Source organism: Rhagoletis pomonella, unplaced genomic scaffold (assembly GCF_013731165.1).
Source record: "Rhagoletis pomonella isolate Grant_MI unplaced genomic scaffold, Rhpom_1.0 Rhpom_scaffold_00007, whole genome shotgun sequence".
NCBI classification, from domain to species: Eukaryota; Metazoa; Arthropoda; class Insecta; order Diptera; family Tephritidae; genus Rhagoletis; species Rhagoletis pomonella.
In genome coordinates this window covers 47,523,582-47,543,626 of record NW_023458561.1, presented here as the reverse complement: position 1 = coordinate 47,543,626, position 20,045 = coordinate 47,523,582, and the positions used below count along the sequence as shown (strand labels likewise).

General features: G+C 35.1%; 1 protein-coding gene across 1 annotated transcript; it reads left to right on the top strand.

Moving 5' to 3' along the window:
* The first annotated feature begins 14,228 nt into the window (after window positions 1-14,228).
* On the top strand, window positions 14,229-19,211 carry LOC118742947 (histidine decarboxylase-like). The gene is made up of 3 exons (XM_036475380.1): window positions 14,229-14,711; window positions 18,351-18,929; window positions 19,037-19,211. Exons 1-3 carry the CDS (start codon window positions 14,684-14,686, stop codon window positions 19,156-19,158), a joined length of 729 nt encoding a protein of 242 aa, XP_036331273.1. The 5' UTR covers window positions 14,229-14,683; the 3' UTR covers window positions 19,159-19,211.
* Window positions 19,212-20,045: the final 834 nt, after the last annotated feature.

The following is a 20,045-nucleotide window of genomic DNA, read 5'->3' as shown; positions in this document are numbered from 1 at the left end:
TTGATATTGTGAGTACCGCGGGTCCATCTCTAGTTTTAACTTTTTATCGGTTTCGACCAAAATCAGGAAACGTCGCTGAATTCGTTCTTCAGCTCTGGAATCGTCTCGAACTTATTGGCATAGAGCACACTTTTCACGCACCAGAGAAATAAGTTCAATAGTTACAAATCGCAAAATCTCTGCGGCCATTTGATCTCGTTGTTTCTTGAGATAATGTTTCCTGGTAATTTCCATCACAAAAGAGCCATTGTTTCATGCGCTGTGTGGTAAGTGCCACCGCCTTGCGGAAGCCACATATTGTCCAAAGTCCATGTCATTTAATTCAGGTCATACAAAGTTTGTTACCATATCACGAGTACGTTCACCGTAACAGCGGTACCGGCTTTTTTTTTGAAGAAGCACGGATCGATGACTTTGCCAGCCCAAAAACCACACCAAACAGTGATTCAGATTTTCTTGAATAACATGTTGACCTTCAATACGCAAAACTGTCACAATGCGCGAAGTACACTTCTTGCAGAACGATCATTTCCATAAAAAGTTTAGATCACTTTCACGCGTTGTTCAACTGAGTATAGCGTCATGCCTCAGATAGCCAAAGCGTGTAGTAGCAATTAAAAAAAAAAGGATTTAAAAAGCATTAAAATATCATAAACTATTGCTGTCTGCATCGCTCTTTAACCACCCTATATATATATTAATTTTTTGTTTATATAAGTCTGCTTTTTTATTAATCAGGTAAAATTTTTCACCTTCATTTTCCATCCCTGCCAACAGGTATAAAAAGTATATATAAAAGTCAGCAAAAGAATGCAAAGAGAGTAAAATATAAAAGCCATCAATTGGTTGCTATTATTGTTGTCCAAGAATATTGTTTTTTAAGAGAGCAGCGTTGTGGTGTAAGAGAATTTCAGAATTTCTTCATTGCGGCGAAGCTTTGCTAAGCAGCTTACAAATTGGTTAAATACGTATGTATGTATGTATGTATGTATATACGATGAAATGATTGTCTGTATGTATAGGTGTGGAGAAAGCAGAAGGTGTAATTGGCGTTGCCACTCGCGTACTCTATAAATAGGTATTCTCAATAAATTATGCGTACCTACGTGCAGGATTTTTTTAGCTTTAGCTGCGAAACGTTCATCATCATTGACATTGGCATAACCCAATTCATTTTTGAAAATATGCCACTAGAATTCTGAATTGCTTCGCGTGGGAAAATCTGATTATCATTCAGCGTATAAATTCGAAAATAACAGCTAATAATTAATATGCAAGTGCAGCTGTAAAAGTTGTATGATCGGAATGTACATATCGTCGCTGAAATGCAAAAAGCCGTAACTAAGTAAAAATCCAAAATTCCCTTTTTGATTTATTATGATGCATTTCATCGAATTATAAGTCCGCACATCATTTCAAGCATATACAAATTTTAGTTAGTTACGGCTTTTTTGCATTTCAACGACTATATCTATCGAGTTAGTGCCTTTCTATATTAAGGTAACGATATGTATGTACGTATGTATGTATTTTATGCAGCTTAGACCATACCACCTTACAAGCAAGCAAAGAAATATTCACCGTGCACTCCTGTTTCTAAAATATTTTTGCAAGGCAATTTCGAAAAAAATTTTGTTTTCCGGATTTTTCCTTTTTTCGGTGACCCCAAAATTCGGCACTACACAATTTTTTTTATTAAAGAGTTCTACTGGAATAATCGAAATACTTCCTTAGCAATAGTTTAATGATTTTTGGTTAGCTTTAATTTACTGGCATTAAAGTAGTACCTACGTTAGGGGGTAGAACGGGGTAATTGAGATCAATGAATTAGATGCAAACGTCAGGTCGGCTCTGTTTGTTTCTAAACCAGGGATGGCTTTTCATACTAAATCCGAAATAGAAAATCTCAGTGGAAGTGGTCGCAATTTCCATAATTTGGCTCCATTATCTTAAGCCTTAAAGTTCGGATATACTTAGGTACATATTTAGATATGTATGTGGCGTACAATTGACAGCCTGTGTATGTATGTATTAAGTTCTTATCATACAAGTGGTTATAACGGACTTTAAACCAATAAAACTGAAAGCAAAGTACTTTTCGATTTTAATGTTGGCGTTCGCAAAAATTTAGGTCGGAAATTTCCACCCACCTAAATGCTGTATCGTATCTTTTAAGTGATAATTAAATATTCTGGATACAAATGAGTGACTGTGCGTAAGTAAATAAAAGTGTGCAGCAAGTAAAAGCATTTAAATGTACATACATATGTAAGTATGTAGCTACAAAAGTATGTAAATATGTACGCATACATTATTGACATAATTTATATTTTTACTATACATATTGACATAACCGCCTACTACATACATAGCTACGGATACAGTTTCGGCCAAATTAATAGGGTCGCGATATTTGATCAACTTTTGGCTATTTTACAAGCTTTTATTAAGTACCACCTGTGTGTAATCAAATCTTGCAATGCATTTTTAACCAACTTCCCGATGAGCTAACGACTTGCAGCTTCAAATTTAGCCCAGAACCCGATGGCAATGCAATATGAAAGAGGAACTACAGTGCAATTCGGGCAAAAAAGATAGTAAAATGTCTTTGGTAAACCAAATTAAAGACAGATGGTAGGATAGTTCAAAATACATTTGTTATTCTAATACAAAAGTCTTAGAACAAAAGCTTTTTTAATCACCACTCTTGGTGAAAAGCTAAATTAAGAGAAAACACTTGTATACCGTTTAGTTCGCATCGCTCCGACAGTCGCAATGGCCGAATGAGCAAAGCACTGGTGCACCGCACCTTTCGAGAGATGCGGATTCGAAACCTCGTGCAGTGTTTTTTACCTTTTTTAATTTAATTCTCTTTTATTTATTAGATTCCTTGTATTAAAAGAAAAAGTATATATATTATTGTTAATTTCAGTTCATTTTTAGAAACTTATTTATTTTTTTTTAAGATTTCATTGTTTTTTTTTTTATTACATTTTTCGAAACGTGTTTGGTTGTTTTCTATATTTTTTTCTTTTTTTGGATTAAATATTTTTAATTTTTTCGATTAAATCTTCTTTTTGGTTTTACGTTTTCATTTAAAAAGAAAATTCTATATATATCATACGCGAAGGGATTTTTTGTCCAGGATAAGAGATCTGTTCCCTTAGCTGAATTTCCAAAAATGAGATGTCAAATTAAAGCGCTTGGTCTGTAGATGTGCTCACTGGTTTTAGTTTATTTAATAATAAATTCTATCATGTCCGCACCGTTCGTTCGATCTTTCGAAATGAGTTGTCAAATTAAAGGGTCGGACTGTAGATGTGCAGTAATGTTTTACTTTTTTGAAAAGAGTTGCCACCTTTTAAAAATTTATATTCAAATTATTAAAGATATAAATCAGTTATTACAAAATGGGTATCAATCGAAATGGTTTTCAAAAGCTTTGTTTCTTAGCTGAACTATAGAAGGGTTGCCACCTATTTAAAAAATCATATTAGGTATTATAAATATGTATCACCATATGTGCGCCAAACGAAAGGGCTTTAAGAGAGTAGAAGTTTCAAAATATTTTGAAGAGGGTTGCCATCTACTTGAATTGTCGAGTTTATCTTACTTAAATACAGGTTATGTATATGAAATATAAAACTATGGATGTCAAACGATGGAGTGTTAAGAAATCTTTAGTTTGAACGCTAAGAATATTTTTGAGGTGTTAAAAGAAGAAGGTTTCCACCGGTTAAAATTTAAATTCAAATTATTTTATAAGTTAAATGAATTATTAAAATATGGGTATCAATCGAAATGGGTTTGAAAAGGCTTTATTGCTGACCTTTCTTTAGGAGGGTTGCCATTTGTTGAACAATCAAATTCAAATTAGTTCATCACTTTATTGAAATAGATTTGTATCACAAAGTCAGACGAAAGAGATTTAAGACGATTTTATTTTGAGAATACTTTTGAAAAGGAAGTTCAAAAATGAGAGGTAAAATTAAAGACCTTGGCCTGTACATAGATGTGTGATTATTTTTTTAAACTAAGAACTTTTTTCATCGGTATAGGGTGATTTGGTGAAACTAAAAAAAATGCCCTAAGCGGGATTGCTCTTCACTCAGAAACGTCTGCACGGTTTTAGAAATATTTTTAAAGAGTGGTGCCACCCGCTTAAAAGGTAAGTGTGAATTAAACCAATAAGCTAGTAAAATGAAACATTATAAAACAATGTCAATTCAAAAAAAAAAGATGTTTACCATTCCATTTCCATTTACCTCGAAAATATTTTTAAAAGTGGTTGCTACCTGTTTGAAAACCAAATATAATTTTTCCATAAGTTAATTAAAGTATTACCACATAGATGTTAATCGAAAGAGGTATGTATACGAAAGCTCTGTTTCGAAAATATTTTTAAAAGGGCTGCCACCTGCTTAAATGTACGATTAAATTGAGTAAGTAAGTAAGACTTTAATGAAATATGACAATATGGATGTCAAACGAAAGATTCTTAAGTAAGCTGTATTACGAAAGCAGTTTTTTAAAAAATCAAATGCATTTTAAAAGAGTATATGCAAAATGGAATATATATCGTCTTTACAGCAAAGATTTTCCTTCTTTCCAAGATTTCAATCTATTTGTTCTGCTTAAGCTAAATGAATACAATGAAACAAAAAGTGTAGGTATGTACATATGTACTATATGCTTTTATTAAGATACATTTTTTAAAAGAACTGCCCTCCGAAATATAAGTAGGTATATTTTTATACTGGAGTTTGATATGTTTTATTTATTTTTTTTTTCAAATTTGAAACGTTAAACCGAACTTCACGCGGACGCTGCTAGTATTTATGTTTAAAGTTGAAATGTAACTCTGCTCTTAGTTACTTATTTAGTTGTCCATAACTGCTAAAATGGTAGATAAAACCAAGAATTATTGACCGATGACATGCCATGACACGATCATTAATATTTCGTGAAGAAAAATAATTCCAGCAGGGCGAACGAAGTGTGCAAATTGATGAGCCTTCTCATGGTATACAGATATGCAAACATGGAGGTATATGTACATATGTTAGACTGCCTCACTCCCCATACAAAAAAATAAAAAATCGGTACTGTTTTTCCATTGGAATTATAAAATCTATTATATTTTAAGACGTCCACAAAAATATTTAGGAAAAATATTACGATTTAAGCGAGCTTGACCGATTTGAAAACACTTTCAAAAATGGAGTCTTTTATGAATAAAAATAGTTTCTTAAAGATCTTTTTTTTTAAATCCCCTCAAATGACAAAACGGTTTAAGCTTACAAAAATTACATAAAATAACAAAATGAACGGAATCGTAATAATGAGAATTTGATGCTGTTTCTTAACTTTTCTCAAAGATTTGTATAAGAAAAACTTGAATAACTGAACCTAAACTCTACCGATTTATACTTGTGAGGTATCATTGGATAGGTATTTTCTCACCCTTTTTATTTCTTTGCTAATAAGTTCATTCAAAGGATGAAAGAGAAAGGTGGGATGAACGAACATCATTCAAAGTTGAATTAAGATGTGTTGGTGTTTGAAAAAAAAAAATTGAAATTGGGACACGAATGACTTTTTTGCACATAAATAAAAAATAGTGGGAAAATACCTTTCTCATTATTACGATTCCGTTGAAAAGATTTTTAAATATTTTTATGCAGATTTTTTTTTTCAAAAAGTTCTTTAAGAAACTATTTTTATTCATAAAGTTATTGAAGGTATTTTCAAATCGGTCCAGCTAGCTTAAATCTTAATATTTTTCCGAAATATTTTGGTGGACGTCTTAAAATATAAAAAAATTTGTAATCCCGGTGGAGAAACCGCAACTTTTTCTGGTGATGCAGTCTAATGTATGTATGTAAATGAGTAAATAAAACAATGACAAAGCGGTATCGTGCGACAGCAACAATTATCAGCCATTCCACAAGTAAAGTCGCAAGCAAATAAAGTGCATATGTACATACATACCTATGTACATATGTACATAGTTGCGTCTGTCCCTCCCGCCTTCCACTCCCACGACAGGCGATCGCTTCGAGCTGACGCAAAATTTACAAATTTCGGCAAATTAACCAACTTTTACTTAAGTTTTCTTGGCGAAATTTTTCGTGTGTGTGTAATAAAAATGCCAATACGGCTAACGGCAAAGGCAACAACAGCAACAAGCCAATACATAGTGACAAAAGCGACGATGTTGGACTAAAGCGGTACGTAGCGGTCGTAAAACGCAACAGCAATAACTGTTCTTTTGTTGAAAACTGAAATTCCTGTCTTGTTGCTTCACTTTTTTTCGACTTCATTTACAGCTTTTTATTGGTGTCTTGTTCTTTTTTCTTTAATTTATTTTCATTTTCGTTCTTTCGCTTACTGGTTTGGCAATTTGTATTTCAGAAGCTCCAAAATATAGCGGTATTTGTTTGTTGTACAAGCCAAAACATTGCGAGCGGTCTCGACGCGGCTCATTGACCCCAACCATGACGCCATAAAGAGTGTTGCTAGCTGAGCAACGGATAGCTACATAAGCGCTTTTATTTCGCTTTATTTATTTTTTATTTTATTTTATTTTATTTTATTTATTTTTTTATAATTGTTTGTAGAGAAATGCGATATCTTTTTCTATAATTAGCAGTTCTTAAACCATTGCAGGTATGTACAGTGCATGTACATATGTATGTATGTATGTGTACTTTTGCATGTTGCTGAGCCGCCTGGGGTCTGAATAATCAACTACTTACCACTCTTTCCCTCGGCATGAAAGTATCGTGTTTAGTAATTTTAAAAATCTTTCAATTTTGGATTTCCTGATATTTTTAAATTTTTCATCTCCTCGCCTGCGGGATGTTCTTTGCTTGTAGTGTATTCACAACTTAGGGCTTTACTAAGATTGATAGCCCAGTTATACATACTTACCACTGCTATACCATGTTTATATAAAAATCTAAACCCAACAGAAGTGCTATGCGTTGGGTAACCGCTTACACGCGAAGCCCATTTAACTGAGTCCTTATGTGACATCTCTCATGCAATGCTAAGTATGCATAACTGAGCTATAACAGAGAATAGCAAAATACATACATAAATACATATGTATTATCAGCAAGAGTTAACAGTATCGTTATCCACCCGCAAAGCCGTTTTCTGATTGGTGCATGAGCATCACAAAGTCTTTGTCGTCCTTCTACGAGGCAACTGCACGACCAATACGAATAGCTGTCCAACAAAGCTTTAGCGCATTGTTGTAAGGATATTTTGTAAATGCTACCCTTTTACGGTAACATAGCCAATTACAAGATATTTTGCGACATTTTTGTAGATATATGTACGCATATGTATAAATCAAAGTACATACATGTACGTACGGCAGATTGCATTGAGTTACAGAAACATCTATCGTTTTTGTCAAAGGACTCCCTGAGCATATAAATAAGCATCCTGTGCTAAAAATTTTGCAGTCGGTAATGGCCATTGGCCATGCTCGAATAGCTAAGACAATTTTAAAAGTGAATTACTAAAAATATTAATCGATTGTTTCAGAAAATGTGAACCTCTTTGAAAATTTTTAAATGTAGTGAAATTGTCATTAAAGCTTTATCCAGAATTGCAGCGGACAACAGTAAAGAAAGCGGTCGACGGTTAACGGCTGTTAAAATTAAAACTAACAAAGGCATATGGAATGGCGCATAATTGCGGCGGCAGCGTTTTTCCCGCCGACGTTTTTCGGTTGATTCAAATTTATTTCTATTTTTACCGCCCAGCGGGGACGACACAATGTGAATTTTTATTATCTTTACAGATTTGCCCATGTTTTAGTCCAAAAAATATTCAATTTTAATGATAACTTTAAAATCAAAACAAGTAAGAAAGTCTAAGTTCGGGCGGAGCCGAACATTAAATACCCGGCGCAATTATTAAATATATGTTTTCCACCTTTCCGAAAGCTACCGCTACACGATAAGCCGGGGTGTATAAATTTTAAGTAAATTAGCGTCCTTAAATTTCGAAATATTGCAGTTTCAAGCATTTCTTAAATTTACCGTTATATGAGAATCGGCCGTTATTTTAGTCCGATTTCAATAATTTTCAACCTTTTGCTTATATGTGGCAAGCACAATAACCACACCGAGTTTGGTACAAATTGGTAGAACGGTTACCGATATACTTATATGTGACCATAAGTGGGCGGTGCCACACCCACTTTCCAAAATTTTACCATAAACGTATTTCTTGGTAAAGAATTGTTGCAATCATCAATTTTGAATAAATTAGCTTCAATATTTACTGATTTATCGAAGATTTTGTATTTTTCTAAATTACCGTTATATGGGATGTGGGCGTGGTTATTGTCCGATTTTAAAAATTTTCGGCCATTTGGTATGCTGTACCAAGGCCAACAACTGTGCCAAGTTTGGAAGAAATTGGTGCAGCGGTTACCAAGATATACACATGTAACCATAAGTAGGCGTGGCTACGCCCATTTGCCAAAATTTTTTAATATTCTTATTTCTCGTCTAAAACTCATTATAAATATCAATTTTGAGTGAATTAGCTTCAGTAGTTACTAAAATATCGCACTTTTCGTATTTCTGAAAATTACCGTTATATGGGAGGTAGGCGTGGTTATTGTCCGATTTCGCCCATTTTCAATACCATCCGTCCTATGCCCAAAAGAAGTCCACGTACCAAGTTTCGTTACGATATCTCAATTTTTACTCGAGTTATCGTGTGCACAGACGGACGGACGGACGGACGGACGGACGGACAGACAGTCACCGCTTAATCGATTTCTCTTTTCATTCTGATCATTTATGTATACATTTGTCTATATCTATCTCGATTCGTTTTGCCTGTTACAAACAACCGTTATGTGAACAAAGTTATAATACCCTTGTGCACAAGTGCGCTCGGGTATAAAAAATGACAACTGAAGGAAGCCGCCGTGCGCCGCAATTGTGTTTACTCGGACGCATTTCACTACGACAGCTGTTCACCTGTTCACTTACCGCCGACCGCTTTTCCGTCGTCCGCTGTAATTCTGGGTAGAGCCTTAAAGTTTGAAATACACATTTAGATAGCGATTTTATTGTGAAAATGTAACCAAGGTATGAAGTGTCTCAATGTTCGAATCAGCAAAGCTAGTTTTTGCGCAAAACAGCAATGTATAAATATGTACATATGTATATAAATACATTAAGTTATATTTTGAAGCAGAATAACCACGGTATATTTTTTAAAAGTGACCTTAGTGCTGATCATTTTCGCTGAACAAAGTCAAAGTCGTTAAACATTAAATTAGTTTTAAAGAAATTAAGTTTTTTTTCAGAAAAACACATGTTTTTTTGGCGAAAAGCTTGCTTGTAAAGTATGCGTTAAATAAAATGCACCTAGACAAATCTTCTGGATATTTAGAATTTTTCGGCAGGGTTTCGCAAACTAGTGCCAATTGGAAAAAATAAGGGTATCCCTGCAGTGAAACCCCAAACTATTTAGTCAGGAAAAATTCTAGTTGGATAACCGTTTGATGATTAAATACCAATATTAACACCTTTTCAATGATTAATAATCAATTAAAAGTTGTTAATTAATCCGTAAATTTTGATTACATGATTATTTTGTTATTTTTGATCATTATCAATTATTTTTGACTTTTTTTAGTTACGCGACTAATATGATTATTTGATTAATTTCAATTATCAATCAACAAGCCAAACTATAGACAAAAATTAAGAATATTTAATAACTGCATGAATTATTTATTTATTCATTTTTATTCAAATTTTAAGCGTTAAGTAATTTCTGTTATAAACATTTAAAAAGAAATGAAAATGAAAACTTTTATTTTTATTTAAATTCTTAGACTGCATCGCCAAAAAAAAGTTGCGGTTTTTCCGGTGGGATTACCAAACGTAGTATATTTTAAGACTTCTACCAAGATATTTCGGAAAAATATTAAGATTTACGTGAGCTGGGCCGGTTTGAAAATATTTTCTCTAAAAATTGAGTTTTTTTATGACTAAAAATGGTTTCTTAAAGGATTTTTTGGAAAAAAATACCTCAGATGACAAAACACTTTAAGCTTAAAAAATCTACTTAAAAATATTAAAAAATAGTATCAACGGTATAATATGATATATACTTATGATGTATCAATGGAAAGGTATTTTCTCACCCGTTTTATTTCTTTGCAAAAAAAAACTCATTCACATCCCATTTTATTATTTATCAAACACCAACACAACTCAACATGGAATGACACTCATTTATCTTACCTTCCTCTTTCATACTTTAAATGAGCTTATTCGCAAAAAAATTAAAAGGGTGAGAAAATACTTTACCAATGATACCTCATAAGTCTAAATTGGTAAGCTTTTGGCTGAGTTTTTCAACCAGTTTTCTTAAACCAGTTTTTGAAAAAAGTTCAAAAACAGCATCACAAATCTCATTATTATGATTCCGAAGAAATTTTTTTTTTTTAATATTCGTATTCAAACTTTTTAAGCTTAAACTGTGTAGTCAACTGAGCTAATTTTTTCAAAAAATATTAAAAAAACTGTTTTTATTCATAAAAACATCCATTTTTAAAAGTATTTTCAAATCAGTCCAGCTCACGTAAATCTTAATATTTTTGCAAGATATTTTGGTGGAAGTCTTAAAATATAATCGATTTTATAATTCCAGTGGAAAAACAGTACCATTCTTTTTTTTTGTATGGGGAGTGATGCAGTCTACTGTTCATAAGTTGACTATGATTACTCGGCCGTGCTATCATAGTAGCACAATGCCACTAAGTGCATTTTAAAATTTTCAGGCAATAGCCTCATGCGATTATCGATTATATTTTTTGATGTTTGTGTAAAATATTTTATTTTTATCATTATTTTTATTTTAATCAAAATATGTTGAAATAAAAGTGAAAAAAAATAAAATAAATATTTTGCCAGAACCCCCACTGTTTGTTTAAGGACAGGAGATACTTCGTCTTGTCCTCGTTTACCACCAGAGCCATTTGCTTTGCTTCCTTACTTAACTTAAAAAAGGCAGTTTTTGATGCCAAAGTCATCGGCATACGCCAGTAATTTTGCACGCACTTGTAGTAAATTGTACACGAGCGGTTGAGTTATGTGGCGCTTATTATCTTCTCCAATATCAGATTAATGAAATCACACGAAAACGAGTCATCCTGTCTGTAACTTCGTTGGGCAGCAAACGGCTCGGAGAGGCTCTTCCGAATTCTGACTGAGCTTGTGGTATTGCTCAACGTAATTTTACACATCAGTTTCGCGGGGATGCCAAATTCAGATATTTCGGCGTTTAGGCAACTGCTTTTAGTGCTGTTCTCTAAGATTTGCCGTACCGGGAATACCTGATGTATGGTGGATTTCCCAGGTCTAAGGTCACAAGACCCAATCAGTTCGTTGACGATGGGCTTCAGTCCTATATATACAATTCGCTTGATAACACCTTCTGAACATGAACTAAGAACACAAAAAAAGCTGTTTTATATTTAAACGGCGTTATTTAAATTTTCCAGGGTTTTAGACCAAGGGCCATCGTTCGTGTGTGTTATTGGGATGACATTATTGGTGGTGCTAATGCTCGATCCTAAATAGACAAAGTCATTCATTAATTCCAATTTATAGCTCCCAACAATCACCCTCATTGCGAGAGCCGTGCGGAATGCAAGTTGTTTTTCGAGAGTCGAATCGTATCGAAAATTTTACGTCGTTGCCTAAAATTTACACTCGACTAGTGTATTAAAACGGAAAAACTTGGCAGCATTGTATAGTTTTCGAAGATTTTCGTCGTTTACTTATTTAAGCACGACAGCAGACAGTAGTAGAGTCGTATAATTTAGCCTAATTTACGACTTACGCAATGTGGCTGAACGACATTGGTTCCAATGTGCATTTTGTCACGAGTTACTTTGTCTTGTCCTCGTTCACCGCTACATGAACATTTTTCCCTTCTATTTCTAAGCTGGAAAATGATGCGCTGACGTCCCTGGTTCTCAGACCGACTTTGTAAATATCAAGCGCATACGCCAGCAACACCATGCTTTTGCTGTATATGGTGCCATTAAGCTTCAGATTAGCAGCTCGTATTACGCTTTTCAAAAAAGTCGCACAAGAGTGAATCGACCTGTCTAAAACCCCATTAGGGCTCAAACGGCACCAAGAGCTTCTTCCCAATTTGAGCATAGCTGAATGTAATACTCAAAGCCATTCTATGTACATAGCGGTATTAGTATGCGGGTATCCCCAATTTAGACAGGCAGCTTCTCTTCATGCTATGAAAAGCTACTCATTAGCAGTAGAGAACAGGGCGGCGAATTCATATATTAACTCGCCTTGGTAGAGAATTGTTACAGAAACGAGGTACTGGTTTGTTTATCTCCAAGATTTGTTAAACTATCAAAATCGGGTCGGTGGTGAGTTTTCCAGATCGGAAAGCACACTGATATGGTTCAATCAGTTGGTTTATGAAGGGCTTCAATCTTCCAAACAGTATCATCGGCAAGACCTTATACGCAATGCTAAGAAGGCTTAATCCACGATAATTGGCGCATATAGGGGTATCTCCCTTCCTGTGGATTGGGCAAAGTACACTGAGATTCCAAACTTTGGTCATGTATTCATTAGACCAAATTTTGCTTAACAGCTGTTGCATGCACGCTATTTACCAGTTCTTCGCCAGCAGCTTTGTACACCTGTATGTTTGCAGGAGATAGCCCCGGTCTTAATACCATTACTTTGCTGCCTTATCTTTTGATAGAATTTTAGGTTCGTCTTCCTGCCTGTAATTATTTAAAAAGTTTCATTTTGGTCATTAACCGTTTATTTCCAAACCAAATTTGACAAGGGATGACGGAAATTAGTTCCAAACGACTTCAATCAAAATATGTACATATATATACATTAGGGCGGGTCAAGTTGTGTGGGAGATATTTTTGACTGTGAGCGTATAGCACAGAAGGACTCTACGTGTGGTTCTAAGCAAATTTACGGAAGAAACCACGAGTCTAAAATCAATTTGGAGTTTATCAAATTGCTAAAATAGGTTTCTTAGCATTTTGCTGTAGTGTCGTAAAAAAGTGCTTAAATTTTGTATAAAAGCATGCTGTAATGGGTTTTCTTGTATGAGGAATCCAATCCTGCACTTATCTTTTTCTTAAATCTTGCGCCAGACGGCGCAACAGTAAAAATTTTCAAATTTTTTCGAAAGCTATTTTCGCAATTTGGCAAACTCTAAATTGATTTTAAACCTATGGTTTCTTCGGTAAATTTGCTTAGAAGTACACGTGTAAGCCTCCTATGCTATATGCGCATCGTAAAAAAAATTGACCCTTCCAAATATACACATATACCTTAAAAGTGTTATACTATAAAGAACTAAATTTATTAGACAATCTCAGGTGGTTCTCGTAGGAGCTTTGGCGAGCTTTAATTTACTCATATTAGTGTGGTACGTTAGGTTGATAAGAACTGATATCTGGTGGTTAAGTACTAGAACGAGGTAACTGTGGGCAGTATACTATGAAACAAAAAAAATTGTCTCAAGAACGTCGATATAACAGTAATACACTTTTGCTAGGAATTCGTCTGAGCTTCTCCCCCAATTTGTGGTGTGAGTCTTGATAATGCTACACAAATGGAGAGACCTACAGAAGCACGTTTCTAACTTAGATGTTTCTCGGACCAGGGAACGAACCCACTCAGCCACAGCTGCAGTGATATATCCTACTGCAAATGCCATGTTGGACAAAAAAAAAAAATTGAAATTGCCTTGCCAAATACTTTAAACTCGGGGGTTCTGTTGTGGTCTTATGCAAATACATATTCATCTTCCATACTTTGTAGTAGCAAATTGAAGAAATGTGTAATACTTTTCTCTATTTTCTTTTCACAGTACCCACATGGATCGTGGTGCATCTATGCGAACCCAAATGTCAACTAATTGTCATACTATAGTAACCAATTTTAACGCCTACAAGAACACCCTTTCTGCCAGCCAGCCCATTTCGTATAAACATTGCAGTTGCCTGCTTTTGAGAAAATATTTTCACTGCTGCTATTTGGTAAGAAAAAAAATCGCTATTTCCTTTTTCACGCGTTTCCCACAACAAAATGAAGAAGCCTTATAAAACATTAACAAAATATACATGTGTATGAGAGCTAAAGCCCCCCATGTGCGTGGGCGTTTGTATGAGTTGTGCGCGAAATTGAATTTCCACATAACGAATTTAGTGCTGTGTCCAAAGGAAAGAAAGTGTTGAGTTGCAGCAGGTAAAAAGGCCAAACGTAAGGCAAAGCGCATTTCGTTCATCGAACGGCGATATCTATTAGTTTTTCATTCATTTGAATTTTTATTTGTTTAGATGAAGTTGCATTAGAAATCACAAATCATCATTTTCGAAATTTGCCAAACAAAAATTACTAAAATTGTGATTTGTGATTTCTAATGGAAAATTTCATTGTTCAACTGAAATCGATTCAGTTTTTCTTTTCAAACATTTTCACGTTTGCTTAGTGAGTTTAAAATCGGATCACTGCAAATTCAAAAAACTCAGCGCAGTAAATTTTTAAAGTTGAAGCTGAAGCTAAAGCGAAGGACTAGCGGGATTGAATAAACGTCGGAGTACACAGAAAAGAGGCTGCAGTAAAGCATGGATGTCAACGAATATCGGCGGCGGGGTGAGTAGCTAAACGAACGTTACGTATTCTATTTATTTTATATTTGCAAGGCCATGAAAGGCTTTTGTGTATGTGCATTTGTGAAATTGTGTGACCGTCGACTTTTGGCTAGAAGCAAAACGTCCTTCTTCTTTTCCAACGCATCTTCCTTTGCTAAGTCCACTCTGTGGGTGTTCACACATAAAAATTTAAATTGGAATTGGATTTACTATTTTACTCTGTTGCAATCACATTCAAAGCAGCAACAAATTTTTGGGGACATTTCCATTATCTGCATATAAATTTCAACTTACTTAATTTAATTTGCCAATCCTTTGAAAAAAAATAAAAATAACAATAACAATAACACAGGGATTGTGAGAAAGCTAGTAGAATGAAAAAACGTGCATGCATGGTTGTGCGTATATGGCTATGAGTATATGCAGTGGCGGATCTAGGATTTTTCTAAAGGGGGTTTTGAATTTGTAATCTTTTATCACCTGTTTGATTTAAACGTTATTGTTCTGTGTGGGCAACAGGGAATCGCTCTTCGAGGACACATCGAGTGGGATGAGGTGAAGAGGTGGTTGGTGTCGTGCGCGGAGTCTCTATACGCCGGGCACTCATTGGGTACATTGGGGTCGAGTCTGGGCAGGTAGCTATTGGGTATCAATACTGTAATTGGGCCAGGGGAACGCGGGAACGCGGGTCTCTCTTGGCAGATGAAGCTCCATGTCTGACACAGGAGGTGATTGGGCTCCAATCACGGCATTCATATGCCGACAGTCGTGGTAGGTGGTGATCGACTCCCTATGAATGCGGTTGATCGCTCGTCGGGTCCAGTGGTTGGTCGATGTAAGTCTGAATGCCAAAGAGCCTGGTGCGCATTAAAATCGTCTACTACCACTCGGTTTTCACCTGTGAGTAGCGCACATATGTCAGGGCGATATCCTGCCGGGCAGCAAGTGACAGCGGATATATAGATATACAGCTATGCCCTGACATTCTAGAGTGGTGTCCCTCGGGTCTATATCTTCTTCGATTAGACGACACTGCACTGTGTTGTATAGGAAACAACAGCCTTTGGTCGCGTAAAACCCGAGTCATTCTGCTACGTACAACAGGCTGTCGTGAGAATATACATAACTCATCTTCGGAGTCGGTTTATCAAACACAAATCAGTTTTTGAAAATCTTCGACCCGAAAACCCCTCCGTAAATCCGCCACTGAGTATGTGTAAGTAGCAATGTGTCAGCTTTGTGTCTCATGCATTATAAAACCATTTAGACTTTCGCATTCCAACGCCTACGATTCGTTTCACTCGCCTATTTATAATCAGATTCTCTAATTTTCTTCTGACATTTCGTGGGTCCTCCATGTCTTTCCACTTTTATCTATCTATCCGCTATTACCATAGTCAGTTTTGCACTTTGCCTTGTTAGTTAGTTTACTTAGATGTATGTACGTTTGTATGTATATGGACATACATACTTACATATTTCTGCAAAAGTTATTCATTTACATTTTGCTTCCTACTCGTAATCTACAACCTTTATTTTGACATAGGTACATACATATGTACATATTTACGTAGCTATATAGTAAGTTAGCATGTAGAATGCACATATGTATATACCTACATACATACATACATACAAATAAAATGTTGTGAATCATTGCGATTTTTGAACGAAATGCAAATATGTAACTTTTTTAAATTTGTTGACTAATGAAATAAAATTTTTGCAGTGAAAGTTTTGGTTTTTTGCTGACTGTTTTACTGCAAATATAAGTTCGTGTTGGAGAAATATTTAAAAGGGTTGCGTTGTGACGAAATGCGAATGTCGTTTAAAGCAACTCATGCTATTTATAATAATGCGTGCTTCACTGCGCTTTAAAAGTATTTTTGTGTTCTTTGACAACCGCATTGTAATATTTCCTTTATTTTATCAATTAAATTAAATACAACTTTTCTAACAGGTGGCAACCCTCCTCAAAAATATTTTCGACAGTAAACTTTCCTAAGCCTCTTAAATTTGATACCCATATTGCAATATTTTATTTATCTTATCAATTAAATTAAATTAAAATTTTGAAATATGTGGCAACCTCCACAAAAATATTTTCAGCTGTAAGACTTCTTAGTTTTCGAGTGATGCGCGTACAAACGAACGGACAGGGAAAAATTCGAAAAAGTCTCTGATTTGGCTTCTAACTATTGCTCTAATAATTCAAAATCGGCTGTGTTGCAGAGGTCGGCAAACGATTTTCAAGTCTTACGATTTTTATTAGTGTTTTCGTTTACAATAGTTTAATAATTTTTCCGCATATTTTTGAAATCGATAGTATTTTTTACAGATTTTGTTTACCCAAGGTATCTCTTAATAAGAGTCCAATACTTCTCGATTGGCAATCAGGTGGATTAGCCTCGATACCAGCCCATAGTTCTCCTTGATTAGTGACTTCTTGCTAAATCAGGCCAAAACAATGCAGAACCTTGGTGATTGCGAATAAATTGCAATATATGCGATGCCAAGCATTTTTCTATATGAATGCTTGAGTTAATGGTCGCACAATTTCGACCATAAACAGCTTGGGAAATGTACCAATCTTTTGAGTTGAAAATTTCTTATTGATGTTTCTTTTTTTTATGCAGTGTAAACCGCTTGATCGGGTATTTGAGAGAAATTGGCTTTACAGTAACTTTTGTCATCCATTACTAAGCAATCGAATTTTGTGAAAAACTCCTCATGAAGTTTTCGGGTATCTACACTTTTTTGTAGCTGATTAATCGGGTTCTTTATAGACCTTGTGGCATTTTAATTCAAAGTTTTCTTTTATCCGTTGCACGATCTATTTGGAGGTTCCAAACATTTTTACCGTGTTTTTTTCATACATTTTTAGCTTGACCTCTTGCGCCAATTTATAGTTAGCGGGAGCTTTTTTCTTCCCGAATCTGTCTTCCGTTGAGTACATAATAATTTTTTATTGTCCAAAATAACGCGCTTCGCAGTATTAACCGTCATGTTTACCTCTTTTGCTAACTTTACCGTACCGTACAAATTTATTTTCCAAGTACGTGGAAAGAAGCAAACTCGGACCGGATGAACTAATACAAATTCTTAAATAAATTCTTATTTTGACAGCTTTTTAAATGTAGGATAAATATATTTTTCTTATTAAGGCGGATTCATCGTTGCAGTTTAGAACTTGTATTCCATGTGGTTATTGTTGCGTTTTTCTCTCTGGGAGAGGAGCTAAGAAAAGTTCTGAACGCTTTTTAGTTGTGAACTCAAATTTAACTTTAGTACAGAACTACTTCCTTGCGTCAGACAAAACCTTGCCCTTTCTTGGTTACAGAATGGCATCACACAATACCCCAGTCCCGCAAATCAGTTTCAAATTCCAATTTTCGATTCTAATTTTACAGTACTGTAGATAAGCTATAAATTGGCTATTATAGCCAATTTCATGAAGGCAGTTTAAGTGAAAATGATTTTAATTTTTTGAATTTTAAATGGAAAATTACAGGAAATAAAAAATCATTTTCCATTGCTGATGAAACCGGATGTAAGAGTTTCACAATATTCTTATCCAATACAAATTATTTCACTTACCTCACCTTATTTATTTGTATTCTCCTCTTTTCACCTAACCTAGGCAAAGAGATGGTAGACTATATCGCCGACTATTTGGAAAACATTCGTGATCGTCGCGTATTTCCTGATGTCAAGCCGGGTTATATGAAGAATCTGCTGCCGGAATTCGCGCCAGTTGAGGGTGAAAATTGGGATGCCATATTTGCTGATGTGGAGCGGGTCATTATGCCGGGCATCACACATTGGCAAAGTCCATATATGCATGCCTACTTTCCAGCGCTCAATTCGTTTCCTTCACTGCTGGGCGATATGTTGGCGGATGCCATCAATTGCTTGGGTTTTACATGGGCGAGTTCACCCGCCTGTACGGAGCTCGAAGTGATTGTCATGAATTGGCTAGGCAAAATGATTGGACTGCCTGATGATTTCTTACATTTGCACAATAAAAGTCCAGGTGGCGGTGTCATACAGACGACTGCGAGTGAATCTACACTGGTGTGTCTGTTAGCGGGGCGTACACGTGCCATACAACGCTTCCACGAACGACATCCCGGCTTTCAAGATGCGGAAATCAATGCGCGACTTGTTGCCTATTGCTCCGATCAGGCACACTCGAGCGTCGAGAAGGCAGCGCTTATAGGTGGGTGAAGTATATTTTTAGATTTTTTTTAATCAGCTTACGCGCTGACCGCGTATTTACTGTTCGTCTGTGTATGTACTTATGTATATTGTATTTTCCTTTTACAGGACTGGTGCGTATGCGTTTCATTGAGGCCGATGACAGTTTGGCAATGCGTGGTAAAGCGTTGCGCGAGGCCATCGAGGATGACATTAAGCAAGGCCTTGTGCCGTTTTGGGTAAATCTGTAACTAAAAATACAACAAATTATTTATGTATATCCTATTAGTTTTAGATAACAAAAAGAGCTTATCAATTAAATAGGTCGTGTTACTTTTCAACTTGTACTAAAAGTTGGCACTGCCCCATATCCTCTATTCTATGGTCAATTAAAAGTGACGCTTCTGTTCTTAGCTGTTTGCTACCCCTTGTGTTTGGTCCCGCTGGGGCCAATTACTATAAGCGTCTACGCGGAGAAGATAGATTTCACCGTTAAGTAACGGCATGCGGCACATGTCAACAGCCATACAAATAGCTTTATATTTTGTTACAATCAAAGCAAAGAGGATTAAATCCTGCAAATGTTACCGCAAAAGTAATCACATTGCTGTGTGCACAAGGCAAACCTAGAAATGAGCGTTGGTGAAAGGGATGTGAAAGAGTAATAAACAATAAGAAAATTAGCAAATGGAACACTTATAGAAAAAATGCGCATATTACTGATGAAAGTGAAAATGTAGGAATACGAAAAAATATAAAATTTTAGCGGACAGCAAACTTTAAAGATTTTGCAGGAATCGTTGGAATTCAAAACTGACAGCCAATCTCACGAAAGCAATTTAAGTGAAAATTTATTTTAATTTTTTGTATTTTATAGCATTTTCAGTTTAAATGAAACCATTTTCAAATTAAGCGAAACCTTTTTCAAATTAAATGAAACCTTTTTCATGTTAAGCGAAACCTTTTTCGAATTAAATGAGACCTTTTTCAGATTCAGTGAAACTTTATTCAAATTAAATGAGACCTTTTTCAGATTCAATGAAACTTTATTCAAATTAAATGAAACTTTTTTCAAATTAAATGAAACTTTATTCAAATGAAATGAAACTTCTTTTTTGGATTACTTTGAATTAGCTGT

Coding starts and splice junctions, on each gene's coding strand:
- LOC118742947 (XM_036475380.1), top strand. CDS start 14,684: ATGGATGTCAACGAATATCGGCGGCGGG. Junction 14,712..18,350: donor CAACGAATATCGGCGGCGGG/GTGAGTAGCTAA, acceptor CACCTAACCTAG/GCAAAGAGATGGTAGACTAT. Junction 18,930..19,036: donor CGAGAAGGCAGCGCTTATAG/GTGGGTGAAGTA, acceptor TTCCTTTTACAG/GACTGGTGCGTATGCGTTTC.